Source organism: Geotrypetes seraphini, chromosome 16, assembly GCF_902459505.1.
Source record: "Geotrypetes seraphini chromosome 16, aGeoSer1.1, whole genome shotgun sequence".
NCBI classification, from domain to species: Eukaryota; Metazoa; Chordata; class Amphibia; order Gymnophiona; family Dermophiidae; genus Geotrypetes; species Geotrypetes seraphini.
In genome coordinates this window covers 6312344-6332842 of record NC_047099.1, presented here as the reverse complement: position 1 = coordinate 6332842, position 20499 = coordinate 6312344, and the positions used below count along the sequence as shown (strand labels likewise).

The 20499-nt window shown below is 45.4% G+C and overlaps 1 protein-coding gene across 4 annotated transcripts in view; it reads right to left on the bottom strand.

Annotated features, from left to right (window-relative positions):
- Positions 1-2358: 2358 nt before the first annotated feature.
- ACIN1 (apoptotic chromatin condensation inducer 1) overlaps positions 2359-20499 on the bottom strand; it is a 46389-nt gene continuing 28248 nt past the window's right edge. For 3 of the 4 annotated variants that reach the window (XM_033924407.1, XM_033924409.1, XM_033924408.1), the window contains exons 8-18: positions 14921-15056; positions 8035-8077; positions 7690-7841; positions 6486-6635; positions 5388-5556; positions 5148-5293; positions 4893-5000; positions 4608-4715; positions 4173-4503; positions 3987-4087; positions 2359-2901 (exon numbers count right to left, since the gene is read on the bottom strand). In XM_033924407.1, the coding sequence (XP_033780298.1) occupies positions 2638-2901; positions 3987-4087; positions 4173-4503; positions 4608-4715; positions 4893-5000; positions 5148-5293; positions 5388-5556; positions 6486-6635; positions 7690-7841; positions 8035-8077; positions 14921-15056 (1708 nt within the window). In that variant the 3' untranslated portion in view covers positions 2359-2637. Of the gene's footprint in view, positions 2902-3986; positions 4088-4172; positions 4504-4607; positions 4716-4892; positions 5001-5147; positions 5294-5387; positions 5557-6485; positions 6636-7689; positions 7842-8034; positions 8078-14920; positions 15057-15237; positions 15403-20499 lie in introns of those variants that run through there. The other variant, XM_033924410.1, reaches the window with a different exon arrangement.

Genomic DNA, 20499 nt, shown 5'->3' with positions numbered 1-20499 from the left:
CCTGCTGGTCATGATTGGGATATATACCCACTTGTAAGAATTAACCTCTACCGGTCTGGAGAGTGCTAAAGAAAACACACTTTCTGCTTTTGTGAAGTGCCCATAATAAAAGCGCCAAAAACCCATGTACAACAACGCCGTATAAAATCAACAAACTCGGGGCTCTCTTAAAAAAAGCTCCTTTATTTCTTCTGTTTTGTAAGTTTTTCTTTTTCAGTTCTCACAGCTAACCAGCTTTATCAAGAAAAGGCAGATCCCATAGGCACTCTAAAATAGATTCAGAAAATAACCTGGGGAGTTTGGGGAAGGGACTCGACCCTTCTGAGTGTGAGACCTGAGAGAGTCTGGACAGACAAAGCTTAGTCTGGACAGACAAAGTGACAAGAAAGATTCACTAACCAGATCCAACAGGCCTTAACAAACCTCAGTACAGATTACACAAATAGACCTGCTGGAGACTGAGGAAAGACTGATTGTAAAAGGGACTGCACAATAGTGAATGATACGGGAAAAAATTTGCCCCCATCCCCGCAAACCATCTGATCCCATCTTTGCACAAGCCTCAAATAGTTTTATACTGAACTTATTTTAATAAAGTATAAAAAGAAACAACATTCTGTACAATTGTCATTTTATAAATCAGAGCTCTGGCTGCTGAATTAGAGGAAGAGATCTTAAGCTGGCAGGGCTTTGTTATCAACACAGTTACAATACTATGTTATCCTAGAGCAAAACAAAAAAGAAAAGAAATAGAATTTGTCTAGTTTCTGCTTTCCTCATCTTCTCGTCATTCTATTCTTCCATCCACTGTTTGCCTTCTCTCTGCCTCTTCCATATGGCATCTGCTCTATTTCTATGCCTCTCCTTCTCCCCATTGGTCTGGCACCCATCTTCTTCCCTCTGTTTCCCCCATAGTCTGGCATCTCTGTCGTCTTCCATCTCTCACTCCCTCCCCTAAGTGGTTCTTAGCATCTCTCTCCTCCCTTAGGATTTGGCATCTGTCTCCTCCCCCTCCTCCAATGCTCTGGTATTTCTCTCTCCTCTCCCTTCCTTCTCAATTTTTCTACCTCTTGCTTACTTACTTTCCAGTCCTCAATTTCCCTTTCATTGTGTCTACCTATAGCTTTCCACCTTTTCCCCTCACCCCTTCAAGTATCTCACTAAATTTATCATCTTCCCCCAATCCAGCATGCTTTTTTTTCTTTATCCTCCTTCTATCCAGTATGTGCTCTCTCTCCTCTTCCTTCCAGTCTGCTCCCCATTCTCTCCTCCCCACTTCCTTCTAGCATCTGCTCCCCTATCTCATCTCCTTTCCTTCAGTGTCTGCTCCCCTCTCTCTCCCTTTCCAACCAGCATCTTTTCCCCTCCCCATTTCCCTTCAGCATCTGCTCCCCTCTCATTCTCCCCTTTCAACCAGCATCTGTTCCCCTCTCTCTCCCCACTTCCATCCAGCATCTTCTCCTCCCTTTCTCTCCCCTTCAGCGCCACTCAACCTCTTCCCCTTGTTGGGCTTCCCTTCCCATCCCTCCCAGTCTGCAGCCCTCCTCGCGATACTTACTCCCTTTCTGCTGCTGGCAAAAAAAAACAACAAAAAACGAACCAAAAAAACCATCCATTCATCTCTTTCCTTCCCCTCACCTTCAGGGGCACTCTTCAACAGTTTTCTCTTTCAGAGGTGTTGGGTCGTGGTCACCATTCTCACAAGTCCTATGCTATTGCCCTCAAAACTGTTAAAGAGTGCCCGTGAAGGTGAGGGGAAGGGAGGTAAGATGGCTAGATGAACAGATTTTTTTTTTTTTGCCGGCGGTGGGAAGGGAGCGAGTGTTGCGATCGCGAGGAGGGCAGCAGACTGGAAGGGGTGGGAAGGGAAGCAACACGGCAGATTCTTTACTGGGGCGGTGGCTTTACCCGCAGTGACCAGATTTTTTTTCACTCCCTGTTCCGGCGTGTTACCCACAGGTAATAGTGTCATTCTGTACTGCACAGTCCACTTGTACTAATGTCAAAAGTTGTGTCTCAGTCTCCACCTGCTGGCAGAGGAGCGTAAACTCATCCATTGCTGTGCCGGTATGGAGGGAGCGAGGGATGAAGAAATGCAAATTCTCAAATATTGATCCCAGATACCTGGTAACCAGACTGGCTGTGGGGTTCCAAAGGACAAGGTCAGAAGCCCTGTTTCAAGCAGGAGGCAGCAAGAGAAAGAGTGACAAAAGCTAGGAACTGAAGCCTAGGCGCATGGTGTAAGTGACTTTGGGAGTGGGTGATTGATCTTGCACTAGGAGAGCAAGGGAGGCAAAGGTGTTTTGATCCTCGCTCCTTCCCACTCACTCGGAACAAACAGCAGCAGAAACCAGGCAATTAAAACTAATTCTGAAGTTTATTTTCTCTCCATAGACCACGGCATCTTAAAAAAAATAAAATAAAAAATAAAATAAAAAGATTACATAGTAAGGAAGGGAAATTGATTCTATCATTCCCTTCCTGTGCTGCTCTCATTTCCCAGGGCCCATCTTACAGACAGCCCCAAGTTCTTCAGAAAGTAGAATGCAGGGCCGGGCTGTCCCCTTCTGTGCCTCACTCCTGCTAATCAACAGTCCTGACCAATACAGTGTTCATGGAAACTGTGGCTCTCCTGTTTCATCGCCGCCCCCCCCGATCCCTCACTGGTGTACTGCGGCTCAGGCTTCGGCTGTGGTGCTTGGTGTCCCTGCGCTCCCGTTCGCGGCCCCGCTCCCGGCTCTGCTCGTGCCTTTTCTCCCGGTCCCTGTTGCGTTCCCGTTCCGCTTCCTTCTCTCGCTCCTTAGCTCGCCCCTTGCGCTCTTCCTCCTGGTCCTGCTGCTCCTTGTGTCGTTTCTCCCGTTCTTTGGCACGCTCTGCTCGCTCAGCTACTTTCCTGGCACTCTGTAAAGGGTTAAAGTGGTGGCAAGGGAAGAAAAGAGCATATATGAACAAGAGAAATGTAAAAAGAGTCAATGTACTATAATAGCTCTTTTGCCCAGCAGTCGTTTCAGCTTCTACTGGCCAACAGCACCATAAAGGGAGGGGAAAGGGACTTGTATACTGCCTTTTTGTGTCTTTAGCATTTCAAAGCCGACATTCCCAGTGGTGGACAGAGCGACTTGCCCAGGGTTACAAGGAGCAGCACTGGGATTTGATCTCACAACCTCTGGGTGCAGAGGCAGCAGCTCTACCAGTGAGACACCTTCCCTTAATTTAATACTGTAGGGGAGGGCAATAAGGGAGAAGGAAAAAGCAATTACCTGGTCTCCCCTCTATTCCAGCAAACTTCAACTCTCTCCTTATTCCTTATGCCCCAGCACATTTCCTCCGTTCTTCCCCTCCTAATCAATCACCTTGGTCAAACCCTCTGGAACTCTGCTTAAGAATGACATGGGGACAAATTTTTCCATGTCCCGTCGAGTTCTGCTGCTGTCCCTGCCTCATTCTTGCAAGCTCTGTCCTCATCTGCACAAGCCTCAAACACTTTAAAATCGTAAGTGAAATTGAGTTCCTGCTGCGACGGGGAAATATTTGTCCCCATGTCACTCTCTAACTCTGCTCTCTCATATCAGTATGGAACCTTCCTATCCAAAGTTCAAAATACTACTCAAAACTCATCTGTTCATTGTGTCTTTTGATTGTTCTACTCCTTGACCTTATCTCCTTCCAAATGCCTTTTTTTTTTTTTTTTTGTTAACTGCATAGTCCCTATATGGACTCCTTGCAGTATATCAAGCACTGACAATAGAATAAATAAAAGTCACATCTCCAAGCACATAGTTTAGCCCTGCCAAAGTCCTTTGCTTTCTTTTAAGTTTTGCTCAACTGTTACAGCACCTCTAGAGGAGGGAGGTGAGCTGTGCCTCTACCAAATGCCCAGCTCGAAAAGCAAAAGCCTGGTTAGAGTAAGATAACCATTTCATCCCTGCACATTAGCCTAGTGATAGATTTTTTGAGTCACCATTCAGACATCAGCTTCCTCTCACCTGTTCATCAGTGAGTGGAAGCCAGTATATACACGGGGCAGTCTTGGTCTTGCGGAAGAGGTCATCCAGGAGCTTGGCAGGAGGCTCTTCCTGGACTTTTTCTGTGGAGAGAAGGGATGCAGTTTCAGTGTTTGGCCATTATTTAGAGAGAAGAGGCAGCCTGTGGGAGAAGGGCTTTTCCCTCACCTCTCTTTTCACTCTTTTTTTCACTTTTCTTGTCCTTGGACTTAGCACGCTCCTTCCTACGCCGGTCCCGTGATCGAGAGCGTGACCTCCCACTCTCCCGGATCTTATCACGGTCCCACTCTCGCTCAGCACGGGTCCGCTCTCGCCGCTCCATTTCCCTTTCCCTCTCAGCCCACTGTTCCCGTACTGTCCTCTCCTGTTCCCGGTGTTCAGCCCGCAATGAAGGAGCGTGGGGGTGTGCGTGAGGAACACGTGGCCCATGCAGACGTGGAAGCTCCTCTACCTTAAGCTCTGTTGGCCGATTCACTAGCAGACCACGGTGGAAATCCAGCTAAAGGAGAGAACAATTCATCATAGAAGTCCCAGTGCCACATCTGCCTTTCCACTGATTCTACCGGGGTGCAGCCCCCATCAGAGACTCATACAATTTCTTACCTCATCTTGCTCTGCAAAGTCAGCAGAAAGAAACTTAGGGTTGGACTGGGGCCACTTGACACCATGGAGGGCATTGCGGGTCGTGAGGGCTTCTTCCACAGTAGAGTACTGCAGAGAGAGAGAGAGAAATCGAACAAAAAAGATAAGAGGGCATCCCCAGAAATGAGAAAAAAAAAATGTGACCTGAAATTTCAAGTGAGAAAGGTCACAAAATTCCACACAGCATACTCAGATCTATCACAGAAAGCCCTTGTACAATCTACATTGACCACCTTCCCTTCTCACCGTGGCATAGCAATGGGATTTGATTTTATCAATCCAGAAGTTTTCCTCAACTAGAGTGCCCGTACGGCCCAGGAGTTCCTTCAACTGACCCAGAGTAAAAGGTCGTACCTGAAGGAGAGAGGGGTTGAGAACAAGGTTCAGTATCTCATCATTTATGCAAACTTCCATCTGAAAAGTTCCCTCTCTAGTCTGGAAACGGCAGCATATATCTGCCTTGCTGGGAGTCGCTCAGAAAGCTTCTCCACATACACTCACCAGGTTGCAGATATGAACGATCTTGGAAACTTTGCCTCGAGGTGGTGATGGAGCCTGCGTGATACGTACAGGATCATCTATTGTGATGGATACCCCTGCCTTTTGCCGGCTGATGGACCTTCGGAGCAGTGTGTCGCTCAGTGTCACTGAGTAAAAAAGAAAAAGAAACCAAAACAGGGAATCAGAGAGTGCGTGGAGATGGAACATATGCGCTGAAGAAAAGATTGGATGCAAACAAACCTTTCTTCACTTCTGGTTCCACAGGGGGAGGGAGCTCCGGCTTGACAGACACTTCTGGAGCCTGTGGTGCTGGGGCTGGTGCTGGTAATGGGGCTGGCATTGGTTCTTCTTCCGGTTCCTTCTCTTCCTCCTCCCCCTGCCCATTTTCCTGAGTTTCTGCTGGGACAATCTAGGAAGGATATACAGAGAAAAACATGAGGGAAAAAATTGTTCTTGCTTATTTTAGCTCCCAGGGGGCACTCAAGGAACCCCTGCTGAGATTGGGGAATAGGGGTGAACTACTGAGAGGAATTCCTCTAAGTCGGGGTGGGGGCGAGTGGGAGGGGGTCAGGATCTGTAGTCCAGAAAGGAACCCCCAGGGAAACCCAAGTACAGAGGGTTCCAGCTTAGCTAATGATGCTAAAAGACTGTAGCCTTCCCAAGCTGGACTCTTTTTCCTTTTCTAATGCAAAACGAGACCCCTGATAGCATGCTCAAAGACCTAGTCCGTGTATATCAATTGCCAGGGTACCTCACTGGACATGCCAAGACTATATATGGGCTGCATGTGTACTCACCATCTGCTAGAGACCGAGAAATATTGACAAGTTCAGGGCTGCAGAGGTCTCCCTGTAGCAGGGGCAGACAAACACAGTCATTGAGGGCCACAACCCAATCAGGTTTTTAAGATTTCCCCAACGAATATGCATGAGATCTATTTGCATACAATGGAAATGCAAATCAATCTCATGCATAGTCACAGTGGGATTTTCTCCAACTCCGTTGTGGCCCTTGAGGACTGTGGGAGTCCACTTCTGCCTTATAGGGTGATATCACAGCTTTAGTGTTTCAGAAGAGCACAACCCACTTGTCTAGACTAGTTTGAAAGGATGAAGAGGAACATGAAACACTGTAAAAACATCACCTACTAGAATTTAGCCCTATGAGGAGACACTCACTGTTACACTATCCTACTTCTACTTCATCCTCGACCATCTTGGGTATGACAGACCCTGCTCCCCTCTCCGCCTCCCTTGCTACATAGCACAGCTCCGTCACACCTTCCCGCTTATCCTAGCTTTCCCTTGGCCTTGCACAAGTCCCTCGTCTCCTTCCAACCTGTGTGACCGTTCTGCATATCTTCAGTCCTTTGTCAGGGGGGCTCTCCCCCCCATTTCTCTCACTCTCATCCTCAGACATGTGAACTTCATCAGCGTGCAGATCCACTACCGCCTCTCCTGTCAGTGGTTTGATGTCAGGAATTAGACTCTGCATAAAAAGAGGGGAAATTTGTAGCTTGTTAATAGGACTACGAAATACAGTAATTATCTTCTGAATGCTTAACTTACTAATAATCAATTTTAAAAGCAGGTGCACATTACATGCAGGTGAAACCAACCTTAACCACTTTTGTAGTGTCTTAAGGTGAAGGACTTCTGCTTGTTGATTTTTAGCTACCATTTTTATACCATGCTGTCAATGCCTGTCTGTCATAGAAACACAGAAAAATGAAGGCAGATAAAGACCACATGGTCTATCTAGTCTCCCTTACTTGTCCCAAGCTTTCTTGAACTCAGATACACTTTGCCTCCACCAGGAGGCCGTTCCATGCATTCACTGGCCTTTCTGTAAGAAAGGATTTTCTGAGGTTACTTCTGAGTCTATCCTCTTTCACCTTCATCCTATGCCCCCTCATTCCAGGGCTTCCTTTCAATTGAAAGAGACATGCCTCATGAGCATTTATGCCACAAAGGTATTTAAACATCTCTATCATGTCTCCCCTCTTCCACCTTTCCTCCAAAATACGCATATTGAGATCTTTAAGTCTGCCCACCTTATGATGAAGACCCCCAACCATTTTAGCAGCCTTCCCCTGGACCGACTCCATCCTCTTTTTGAAAATGTGGTCTCCAGAACTGTATATAATATTGTAAATGGGGTCTCACCAGCGTCTTATACAGAGGGATCAAAGACCTTCTTTTCCCTACTGGCCATTCCTCCCCCTATACATCCAATCCATCCTTCTAACTTTTGCTAGTTTGTTAAATAGGTCGATTTAAGTCCACTAAGTGAGAATGCATGCTAATAAGAGTTTTTTTGCATAACAATTATGACTAATGTTGGCTTACTTCTTGTTTATTAACAAACCTTCTCTCCTTTCCTGTAACTTCACATAAAAGGTTTCTGTGCAATTTTTCTTGCTACATATCAAAATTTGTCCTTTTGTATTCACCCATCACTGTTGGAGGAGCCCTTTATTCATGGGAATTAGACTTCAAGGACAGCAAGCCGGGGAATGTGCTGCCGATCATACCACACCTACCTTCAGTGACTCTGTGGTGATACTGATGGACGGTTTCTTCTGTGTGGTGGCGGTGCTGGCTCCCCAGCGCCGCTTACGGGTGGGGTGCCCCGTCTCACTGTCACTATTGCCTGCCGTGCAGGTGCTCAGCTGGTTGGTCCCTTTGTTGGCAGCTGCACATAGAAATTCAGTAGCCAGTTACAGAGGAATGATGAGAAATAGCCCACACCCTATTGATGTTCCCTAGTTTGTGCCTTTCCAGCCTCGGGGCACAGTAAGATTCTGGTATCAGGATTTACACTCCCAGCTCCCAGAAGAGAGGCTGCACTCATTTGCTTACAGTTAGTTATTTAAAGGGTTACTTACAAACCACCGAGATCTTCCTTTTGAAAGCCTTCGGTGTGGTGCTCTGTAAGAGGAGAAAGGGGAAGAAAACAGCCCACAGAGCGGGCACAAGGTCAGCCATTGTAACACACCAGCTGTCAATAAGAGACACAGAAAGAGAAACAGACTTCAAAACAAAAGAGCCAGGAAACCTAACTATGGTCCTGTGCATCTAGACTGGGAGCACTACCAGTAGTGCATTGATTGCATGGCACTCCAGCATTAAAGGTTCATGCCACACTGATGCTGCTGTCCAAAGTGGGATATTTGTGGAGAACAACAGCGCAGACACTTCCAAAGAAACAAGGTGGGCATTTAAGCAGATTCAGATGGCCAAACACAGATGTCAAGGTTTGTCCTGATGATTCCTGGTAGTGAGAGCTTTGTAAAGCCTAAGCCTGTGTTCCCATGCTGAGGACTGCTGTCATGATAACTCCTCATTTCAATTGGCCTAAGTGGACAACACAACCCCATCAGAGCCTTCCCAGTTACCTTTAGGTTTCTCTTCTTCCAATGAGCAGACCTGGCACTCTTGGAGTGAGTGATCTAGATGTGTCCTCCCCATTTGCTGACAGACCAACTGCCAACACCCACTTGCTCCTGGGGCTCTATGGGAAAAACAAATAGCCTAGGCCAGAGGTTCTTAAACCTGTCCTTTAGGACCAAAGCCAGTCGGATTTTCAAGACATCCCTAATGAATATTTATACAAACACATATAACACTCAAAGCTAGATATATGTTAAATAGTTATACCATAAATATAATTATATCATAGCACTTAAATATTTATATAGTTTATTAAATATTACATATACAATAAATTCATTTCACAAATACTGATATCTTATACCCATTCAGAGCCATTCCAGTTCATAGAAATACTAAAAAAAAGTCATTAAAAAATAGTGTTTCACCATCCGGATACTTAAATAGAAAAAGCCAGCAGTCGATATGCTTAGACTTGTAACTCTTGTCCTCACAAGTTCAAAATTATTCCATAAAGCATACGTGCAGTTGATTTCTTAATAGCAATTGATGTCCCCTTCACACACACAAAGAAATTTTATCCAACTCGACACGAGTCCGTGTTTTGCCACCTGGCATCTTCAGGAGCTTGTACTGGTCACGGCTCCGCTCCCAATTTTCACACTTGTTGTTTCATCATACTTGTTCAAATCACGCAGCTCAAGCGATTGGAGAGTCCAAATGTCACTTCCTGTTAGGTTGTAGCAGGGAGAGAGATCGTGGTTTGGACTCTCCGACTGCTTGAGCTGCGTGATTTGAACAAGTATGATGAAATTACAAATGTGAAAAGTGGGAGCAGAGCCGTGACCAGTACAAGCTCATGAAAACGCCGGGTGGCAAAACACGGACTCGTGTCGAGTTGGATGAAATTTCTTTGAGTGTGTGAAGGGGACATCAATTGCTATTAAGAAATCAACTGCACGAATGCTTTATGGAATAATTTTGAACTTGTGAGGACAAGAGTTACAAGTCTAAGCATATTGACCGCTGGCTTTTTCTATTTAAGTATCCGGATGGTGAAACACTTTCTTTTTGTATTTCTATGAACTGGAATGGCTCTGAGTGGGTATAAGATATTAGTATTGGTGATAAGAATTTATTGTATATGTAATATTTAATAAACTATCTAAATATTTAAGTGCTATGATATAATTATATTTATGGTATAACCATTTAACATATATCTAGCTTTGAGTGTTATATGTGTTGTAAAGATAAATAGCTATTTAAAGGCTTTGATAAGCTCCGTGGGAAAATTTGTTGATAATGAATATGTATGAGTCAGATCTGCATATAATAGAGGCGACGGGCATGCAAACCCGCCTCATGCATATTTATTAGGGATATCTTGAAAACCCGACTAGCTGGGGGTCCCCCAGGACAGGTTTAAGAACCACTGACCTTGGCCAACGCAGACACACCTCAATCTGCCAGGCCATCACTCAAGACAGGTACCGCTGGCACTGCAGTCCAGCCATGTCCAAGCATGACATCACTGGCTCCGTCTCGGACCTCTGAAGTGACCCATTGTGCGGCCCACTGCAGAGCATCCAAAACTGCTAAGCTAAATACTCAGCCTAAGTAAAGCTCTGCAACTTCCACCCTTGAAGAGGCAGTATCTTTTCATAGGACCCTAAAAATACAAACTGCAAAGAGATCAGACACCATTCCCGGCATCGGTTTCTCAGCTACCCAAGTAGTATTCAAGAGCTCACTTAGTTTATGGCCAGCCAGACATTCAGTTGGGTGGTACAGTATACCTGGTGTCTTGCTGCATTAAACACCATACTTACAAAGTTCCACAGGTTCCTAAGTACCTTTGTAAGTCTAAGTGCTTTGAAACTACATCTCCATGCCTCGAGCCAGAGCACAAGAACAGTCTATAACTCTAGCTGTGACTGTTTTAGGCCTGGTCGTTTTTTTCTGCAGTGCACCAGGAGCGAGTGTGGCATTAGTGCCCTGTCTACCAGTCTGTGGGAAGGACAGAGGTTAAGAACATTGGAGAGGAACCCGCAGGTACTTGGGCAACTGCCAATGGAGTTGCATTATTAGCCACAAGGTGAACAGTAAGCCCCCTTCTTTTGCAGTCATGGCTGTGTATGGATTTTTCTTTAAATCCTTGGACTCGGGAGGAGTGGGAAAGACTGCTGACCGTTGGAGCAGTTAAACTGCGCTAAGGACAGAGGAGGGGCTTGGAACTCAGTATGGGAACACTTGTGCATACTCAGGTGAGCTTTCCTGAAACTATGGAAGAGCACCAGCACCAGAAGCCATCAGGAAGTCACCCATCAGTGCATTTCTCTGCTGTCTACAGACAACTCCTGTTAGAGGTAATCAGCCTTGCTTTTCTATGATGCAGATTGACAATTTGCCAACATTTTAGCTACACAAATTGAAATTGCCTAAAATTCTGCTTAATAGCCCAACTTTACCTTTGGAAAGGTGAATCTCAAAACTTGTCTGCGCCAAGGTGGGCATTACATCTAATTAATGGCCATAACAAGGTTGGGCTCTGTTTGCACCCAGATGATCATCATCTCTATTTAATGCTTTCCCAATTAGCAGCTCTGCAAAGAGTCGTCCTCTAACTGGACAATCTCTTTAGCCAATTTTACCACATCTGAGCCAACACAATAATGTTAAGCAAGAGACAGGACACGTGGAGCACTGCAGAAAAGTCCTAATCTACTGGCTGCAGCAATATGTGCGCATATGAGGGGATTTCCGGGGCCCACTGCTGAAGTGATGCGAGAGGTCTGTAGGTGTGCCTAGGTGGGTACAGGGTGCAAGCGCATGGTAAGGGGGGAAGAGGATGCGTGATGGTTCATGAAGTGTGGTAGATGAAAATGGGTGTGCAAGAGGTAGTGGGAAATATGTGTGCAGGTTTGCATGGGGGTAAAGAATGCAGCTGAGTGGATGTGTGTGCATGGCTGGGTCAGGGTAGCATCTACTTCTAGGCACAGAGTAAAATGACCATAAAAAGCAATCAAAGAAAGAAAAGAAACAGAAAAAGAATGACAAAGGTTCCGGATACCCTCTGACACCGGCTCTTCCTCTCGCCCAATCGCACCTCATTGTGTGCTGTATCTAGGCAACAGCTGGTCCAATCAGAGACAGCCCTCACTGCTAGGTGGCTTGTGTAGTGGGGTTTGGTTGGGTTGGGTGGTGTGGCATATTTGGTGTTTTTTGGCACTCAGTGCAGTCCTTGGCGAGGCTGGGATCTGGCTGGGTGATGTAGGATATTTGCTGTTGATGCTGGCAGCAGACAGAGCAAGAGAGGCATTGCTTCCTCAGTCACCCAAGTGTCCAAGAGCTCACATAGTCCACGGCCAGCTAGGCATTCAGCTGACTGGTTTAGACGGACAGATGCAGTTCTTTGGGAAAAGAGAATTAGTGCCAGCTTTCATGACATTCTTTGCTTTTGCATTTTTGGTGGAGCTAACAGTAGACCAGGTAGCAACTGCCACAATCATTACAGTTCTTAGAGGTGAAGGATGGGCAGAAATGAAACAAATGTGTAGATAAGTCCATAGTGAACCTGGGGTTTGCCCGTAGAGGACATGTATTCGCCCAGGTCAGCCTGTGCTAAGGTACTGGAGGAGTATTTGGCTATCAGCTGGGAAGAAAAACAGTTCTCACTCCATTCTTAGGCGTCCTTGATGACTGGACTGACTGAAGAGGGGGGGGGGGTCACAGTTCCACAAATCCCCCCCTCTCCCAGGTACAAAACTGTATAATCACAAGAGACATTTCAGTCTATGCATTACCTACATCAAGGCCTCACTTGGTATTGTTTCCTCCACGGTCCATCATCCTGATTTCTCACAATAGTTTTCTCTAAAGCTCTTTCCTCCCCTCAAGATACCAAGACAAGACACTCAGTTCCAGGAGGGGATACATTTTCATCTCCTGGTTCTGACCCTTCCACCCAGAAGCTCCTGCAGTGGAAGCTGAAGTTTCAGGAGCCAAGTTGTCAATCTGAGAAGAGTGCTGGCAGAAAACATCTCCACATTCCTGACCAGTCTCCTCTGGATGGGTGTCAGCAGAAGCAGCAGGGTCCTCAGTGTAAAGAAAGAGAACAGAGCTCAGGGTACAGGAACGATTAGTCCTTAGATCTCAGCTGGAAATTTCAGTTAGAGAATATGCCATTTATCCCCTTGAGACAGGCAAAATGTTTGGGATGGAGAATTTTAAAAGTTCTTGTATCCTCTCTATGAAGCTTACATATATGGAGGATTTAGAAAAGATAACCTCACTTTGTCCCTGGCGAAATCAGGCATGCCGGGTATCTTTCAGTCTCTATCACCAAGTCCTTTGATTTTTTTTTAGCTTCTCATGTTGGTCATGCACTGGTAGCTGTGGTGTGCATAGGGGTGCCTAGTCTTTGCTGGTTCTGGCACCCCATTTCCCTCTCGCTCATATCTTTTTATTTCCACATTGAGCAGATAATGGTGGTTGCCATGCCCACCCATGGGCCTGCGTAGTAAAACTCAGCTTTGATTGGGCAGCCCTGGGTCACGGTGGTAGGATGTCCGTCAGAGATTGGAGCATGATGGTGCCTTTGGGGCATGTTTACAGGTGTCTAACATGGGAGGAATAGCACACACAAATTGCAGCTTGTGGAAAAAGGGGAATATGGGAGTGGGAAGAAGCACCTTATCATACTGTGATACCCCCACATCATTACAGCCACCTGCTTTATATTGATGGAAACATGGAAGTGGTGTTCCCAGACAATCCCATTCTACCCTTTGGATCATACCCATGTGCTTCTGTCTGTGACTCCCAGCCAGATCATCTCTCCTCACTTAAAAGGAAAGCATATGTATGGTCAGCGATTAGTTCAGAAGCATTTTACCCCTCAGCCTTCTCCTGCACGCCTGAATGACTCTGCAGTTTCAGTGTCACCAGTGACGGGTGTGAGCCTGTCCTGGGAGTCACAGAGGACATCTTCACAATAAGGCTTTTCAGTAGGAAAACAACTAAAGCCATATGCTGGGGAGGGGTGGGGTGGACTTGCACATTCATGCCCCATTCTAAATCTATTATACACTTAACTCCCAAGCTACATCAGGGATCCTTTGCTGGCCCTCTAAGTGTGTGGCTAGTGCAGAAGGCAGCAAAGCACTGTCCAGTGTCTGCAGAAAGAAGCCCAATGGAGTGCTGTGCTCTCTCATAAGAAAAACAATGCCTTATATCTGCTCTAGGAAAGGAGAAAAACATCACAGGCGGGAGCGCCTGTACCATTTAGGTGACAGAGGAGAGAGTTGGGGTTTTAAGGACTGCTTCCCTAAGGCTGCATGTTAATTTCTCTAAAGTTTGAAAAAATATTTCAATGAAAGCAGAAGGGAACTAAGTATTTTTAAAGACTTCTTTAGCAGTTAATTAGTTTGGTTACAGGTAAAAAGCTCCTTGCTTTATGTCAACAGGTGACATTCCTAAGTGACTGAATTTACAATAAAATCTGGACTGGTCCAAGCTACTTCAAATATTGTCGGTGAATGTAGTGTAAGACTAGGAAATCAGTGTAACCTCCTCTCCCCACCCCCATGACCTGAGATATCTGCCTTGTTTTCAGAAATTTCAGGTTTGGTTATGATGGATGGGGGGAGTCCTAGGGCCAGGGCCATTGCCTTGGAGATGAGGAGACTTGGCTTTCCCTGACTCATCCCAGAAGAGGTGGTGGAGACAGAGACTGTGTCTGAATTGAAAAGGGCTTGGGATAGGCATGTGAGATAGATAATGGTTACTGCTTAATCTGCCATCATATTTCTATGATTCATCATCAGCAAAGGAGAAGAGGCAGCTTCCGTCCTCCTGTATGAATATGCATGAGACCTAAAGAACAGCCCCACTGGGTCAGACCACCGGTCCATCACGGTTGCCAATCCAGGTCAAAACCCAAGGAGCAGCAACATTCCTCCTTGCCCTGTATCGGTAGCATGGAATGTTGCTGCTCCTTGGGTTTTGACCTGGATTGGCCACCGTGATGGACCGGTGGTCTGACCCAGTGGGGCTATACCACAGATAGTGAATGCAGTTTCATTGTAGCTGACTGGCGAGATGTGTGCAGAGGACTGGGCTATGAACCGCTTGCTCTAGAGCCAGCAAAGTCTCCCTGACCTGTTTCCCCAACCACATAACTAGTGCCCTGTGATAGATGTCCCTGGCACATCCTGTCCATACTTTCACCAACCTAGTCTAGATGCCTACTACTTATCAAGCGTATACCCACCCCCACCCTCTCTCTCTCTCTGTTACACCACTCCCTGTTTCTTCTCATCACACTCTCTTGCCCCCATCCTGAGGCCATAAAAGTGCGCGGAGGGCATCGCCCCTTACCTCTTTCTTCTCGTCCTCCTCGGACGGAGGAGCCGCCTCGCTGGGCTCAGAGGCCGCGGCGTCTCGCATCTCCAGCTCGGGGGCTCCTTCCACCTCGGCCTTCGTCTCCTCGGCGTCCATGGCCGCTTCTTCCTCACTGAGGAAGGAAAAGAAAGCGTCAGATCCAACGGAGGATGGACGGGATTCGCATGTGGTCCTTTGCTACCAGGCGGCGGGGACTCCATGACCCCCGCCCGTCGCATCTAGCAGACCCCTCCCCCCACCCCAGGCAGACTCGCTCGCTGCCGAAACGGACAAAGGGGGGAGGCCCTTCTCACCAGGCCCGGCCTTCCGAGAGCATGTCCATGGGGCCCCGGGAGGGGGGGGCGCCCGGCCCTCGTCTTCCTCTCTCTCCTCCTCCGCCGCTTCCTCAGTGGCGGCCGCCACCGCCGCAGACACGCAGGACGGCCATCTTGGAACTTACCCGGCAGCCTCCGCGGCGGCAGGAGGGGGGGACTGCGGAGAGGGAGCGCCGGGCAGCGCGCGCGCCCCCAGAAACTTCCAGAGCGCAGCTGCCATGGCAACGGGCGGCGCGCGCGCACAACGGCGGCGAGTCCCCGCGCGCGCCCCCCTGCAAAGGCACGTTCAAAACGCACAGGTCTCGTGGCCGACACACTAAAAGATGCTTAGCACCCTCTTTGTACATTGGAATGAGGCGAGGCGATGCTTTGGAGTTAAAACAGCAAGGATCCACCCCCAATGCCAGTCAGCTTTTCAATAGGCATGGCATAAATTTGCATAAATGCAAATCTCTTTCATGCATATTCAGTGCTGGTATTCTGAGAAAGGATGAAAGCAACAATTTGGGCAAAAGCAGATAGTATTAAGCTCAACTTATGAATTCTTTCCCTTTCTGCAATGACTGATTTTGACTTAGGAGTATTGCTCAACCTTCCTCTCCAGAGGAAGGCCTAGCCTGCTTGCCTTTGCTCCCTTCTTCGGTCTACCTACCCCCCCTACCCCTTTTCCCATCTTGAGTGTCTGCCTTCCTTCTCTGATTCAGAAGCCAATACAGAAAAACTACGGTGTGCTGATGTAGTTACCACGATATGCACACAAATGTTATTGGCCAAACAATGCAAGAAGTTCAATGTTGGAATTAAATTGTGCAATGCATAGATGCACACTGCATTTAGGTGAAGGGAAATGAGGCCATTACAATACATGGAAGAAAGGATGTGGTGCCAGTCTTTGGACTTTTCAGCCATCTGCACATAGCTCTAGCACATGAACCTGCCCTTTTGTCTCTCTTGGCAACCGCTCTGGGCTGTGCATCTGTCTCCCTCTGATCTTCAACTCTCCTGTGAGTTGCTGGCTGTTCTTCTCCCTCAAGTCATTCCCTGTTGTGGGTATCTCTCTCCCCCCTTGGCGAGTCTCTCAGTGATAACTTTCCTTGAAAATTCCACATTTGCCATAGTCTGTTTTACAACCAAGACTCCTGCAAATGTCTTGTTGCATATAAACGATTGAGTTACAGTAATAAAGGTTTCTGCTTCATACAGGTTCCTTTCAGCCTCACTTATTTCTCCTCTGCTGTGAGTTTTTCAACAGTGGATCCATCTTCTCCCTCCTCTCTTGGTAGTCCTTTTTTCTAAAATAGCTAGCACGCCTTAGTAAAAGGACCCTTTAGTGAAGAGTTTGCTATCAACTCACTCACACTTAAGAACTCAACTCCCACCCAGTCTCAAAGATTTTACAGATTTATCATGAATTAATATATATCTGCTTTCTAAAATTAAGATTGATGTAATAAGAACATAAGCATCACCTCTGTCGAGTCAGACTATAGGTCCATCGTGCTCAGCAGTCCGCTCTCACGGCGGCCCCCCAGGTCCATGACCTGTAGTGATCCTTTACTTAAGACATTTTATCCTTTATAGTACCCCTCTAACTATACCCCTCAATCCCCTTTTCCTTCAAGAACATGTCCAAGCCCTTTTTGAAACCCAAAATCGTACTCTGTTCTACCACCTCCTCCGGAAGCGCATTCCAGGTATCTACCACCCTCTGAGTGAAGAAGAACTTCCTAGCATTTGTTCTGAATCTGTCTCCCATCAATTTTCTCTTGTTTTTGTTTCCCCCGCCAGTCTGAAGAATCTGCCCCTCTCTACCTTCTCTATACCCTTTATGATCTTTTAAGTTTCTATCATGTCCCCTCTAAGTCTTCGTTTTTCCAGGGAAAAGAGCCCCAGTTTCTCCAGCCTCTCAGCATATGAGAGGCCTTCCATGCCCCTTATCATCTTTGTTGCTCTTCTCTGGACCCTCTCGAGTGTCGCCATATCCTTCTTAAGGTACGGCAACCAGTATTGAATGTGTACAATTAAAATGATTATACTTGGGGAACCTTTGGCTGGCCATATAAACTTTGACATTATCTTACAGGGACTATTGAAACAGAAACTACTTTGCGCTTCCTAACACGTCAGCCTTTATAAATACCGCCTGTGAGATTTTGGGCCTTAAAAACCAGAGCATACTTCTACAAAATTGAGAGAACGTCGCTGGTTATCAGTCAAGCAGCATTTACAAATTAAGGGCCCCGTTTACAAAGCTGCAGTGGTGATCCCGGTGCGGCAACCGTGACAAAGTCTATAGGAATTGAATGGGCTGCATCGCATTTGTTGCGTGGGAATCGCTACTGCGTCTTTGTAAATGGGGTCTTGTCTTTGTATAATTCTTAAATTGCTTCTTGGGGAAACAAAGCCAGAATTGTTACTTTAATGCTGTATTACAAGCCAATAATCAGAAAGAATGATAAAATATTCCCTCAGTAAGGGCTCCTTTTACAAAACCATGGTGGTAAGTCCTTAACGGCAAATGCATCGAAGCTACCGCAGTTTTGTAAAAGAGGCCCTAACTATTGCATGTAAGGCCACTAGACAAACCCATGCCCTGACTATTCCACATATTTTATTAAGGAATTCACTTAGAAAAGGACATTTTTAAATTTCAAAAGAAGCTTAGGACATTTTTAATTTCAAAAGAAGCTTAGGACATTTTTTCAAGCTGTTTCTATAATTCAATGATTCTAACTTACTAGGTTTATTGTATAATGTTTTGGTTTTATTGTCATGTAATTTTCTGTCATATAACTTTATATATGTTATTGTGCTATCCAGCCAGTATCTTATAATAGGTGGAATATAAAATATCATAGATGAGCTACAGTAAAAATGCTTATAGTTTCATAGTTGGAAATCTTAACCCACAATAAATTCATGTAAACCATTTTGAGCTCCCCTGGGAGAATGATGTAGAAAACTGAATGAATAAATAAATATTTCATTTTCTCTGGAATGGGAAGCAGTGCGGTCTTTATACCCAAGCTGGTTTCTTCTGGTGATATGGGATGCTTTTGAAGTGTGTTTTTGCATATTCTTGTGTATGTGAAACAGATTAGGGTCTAGGTGCTCGGATAGTCTCCTAGAGACGGTAGAGAAAATCGTCATCAGAATTCAGGAAGACAGATGCTTCGTGAAAGGGCAGGCAAGGTGTTTGTTCTAAGGGCGAATGGATAGAGCTACAGCTGATCTGTGACTTCCAGACTGTCTCCCTGCAATAATGAAGTATCTATGCCTCAGTCTGAGCCGAGCTAAGAGATCACTATTATACAGAACAGGGGCACTTTAAATAAAGGTATTTACTGTTTCCAATGACAGTCAAGCCTAAAAATGTACCAGCTAACAGCCTTGGTGGTTACAAACCTCATATCAAAGGGCTGGATAAATCTGTATGTAAGAACCACAATAAGCATGACACAATGTCTTGTAAAAATCTTCACATATTTTTCAACATTCTGTTGTCTAAAAATTACACTTCAAAAAGCATTAGTTTATTTTACTGACCTACACACATTTTCTATACTTTCAAAGTGAAAGAACAATTATAGAAGTAGTCATAAAGTAAAACAATAGTCCTCACTGTACAAGTCTTCATAACCAGAGCGTTTGGTGATCTTATAAAATTAATTGTCAAAGAGAATAGTTTTCAATTTTTTCCGGAATTGGGTGTGATCTGCTTCTGTTCTTGTTGTTACTGCAAGATCATTCCAGATTTTGAATCTCAGGAAGAAGGTGAACATGGATTGGAAAATTCTTCTGTACTTGAGATTTTTTGTTGAGGGGAGGTTCAGTTGGATCACTTTTGCATTTTTCCACATTTATTGAGTTTTCTTTCAGTTCCTCTGCATCATCACCCTTGAAAACCATTTCCAGTTCAGGTAGATCTCTTACATCTTCTTTCATAAAGACCAAAGCAAAGAATTCATTCAGTCTCTCCGCTATGGCCTTATCCTCCCTTTTGCACCTTGATCATCCACAGATTCCCTCACTGGTTTTCTGCTTTTGATGTACCAAAAAAATTGTTATATGAGTTTTTGCCTCTTTGGCAAGTTTCTCTTCATATTCTTTCTTTATCAATGCTTTGCATCTTACTTGCCAGTGCTTGTGTCTCTTATTTTCTTCATTCGGATCCTTTTTACATTCTTTAAGGATGTTTTTTTGGCTCTAATAGCCTCTTTCACTTCACCTTTTAACTATGCCGGCTCTCGTTGCCACTTCTTTCCACCTTTGCCAATACGTGGAATACATCTGGTCTAGGCTTCCACAATGATATTTTTAAATAACATCTATGCCTGGTTTACAGTCCTAACCTTTGCAACTGATCCTTTTAGCTTCCTTTTAACCATTTTCCTCATTTTATCATAGTCACCCTTTCGAAAATTAAATGCCTCTGCAGTAGATTTCTTTTGCGACGTCACTCCCGGTATCAGCTCAAATTTGATCACTGTTTCCAAGCGGACCCAACACAGGTAACTCCTGTATCATGCCTTGCATTCCACTAAGGACCAAATCTAAAATAGCTCCCCCTCTTGTCGGTTCCCGGGCCAGTTGCTCCAAGAAGCAGTCATTTACGACGTCTAGGAATTTTACCTCCCTAGCACTCCTTGATGTTACATTAACCAGTCAATATGGGGGTTAGGCCGAAACTAGGATCCTTGTTGGGACTTAGAATGACATAATAAAATCATTATACAGCTGAATGGACTCCTCCACTTGCTTTTGTTTGTTCATAAGGATAAAGGACACCATAATTCCCAAAGCTATGTTCCATGGTCAGAAGTAAAGTGAGCACAGACCATGAGGAAAGGAATGTCTTCAAGAACATCCTCAATCTTAACCTTTTCAAGACAGACTCTGACAACTGGGAAGACATGGCTTTGGACAATGTCAGATGGAGCCAGCGCTGCCCATGGCTGTCAAAAGCTTGCAGACTAAGCAAATACACAAGTATTCTTGGTCTATGATGTGAGTCAAAGATTGGACTTATTTTACCTTGATGTAAACATAAATAAAACTTAGTAAAAAAAACAACAACAACCCTGCTATAATCCATACATCGTTATCAACAGGAAACTCACGTTACTAGATGAAAAATTAGATTGCCTCTAAAAAGAACGCATGGGAGAAAACTGCTAGGGCTGTCTGTGTGGAGAGACTTTTCTAACACACCAATCACACAGCCTCAGCAGGTACAGTGTT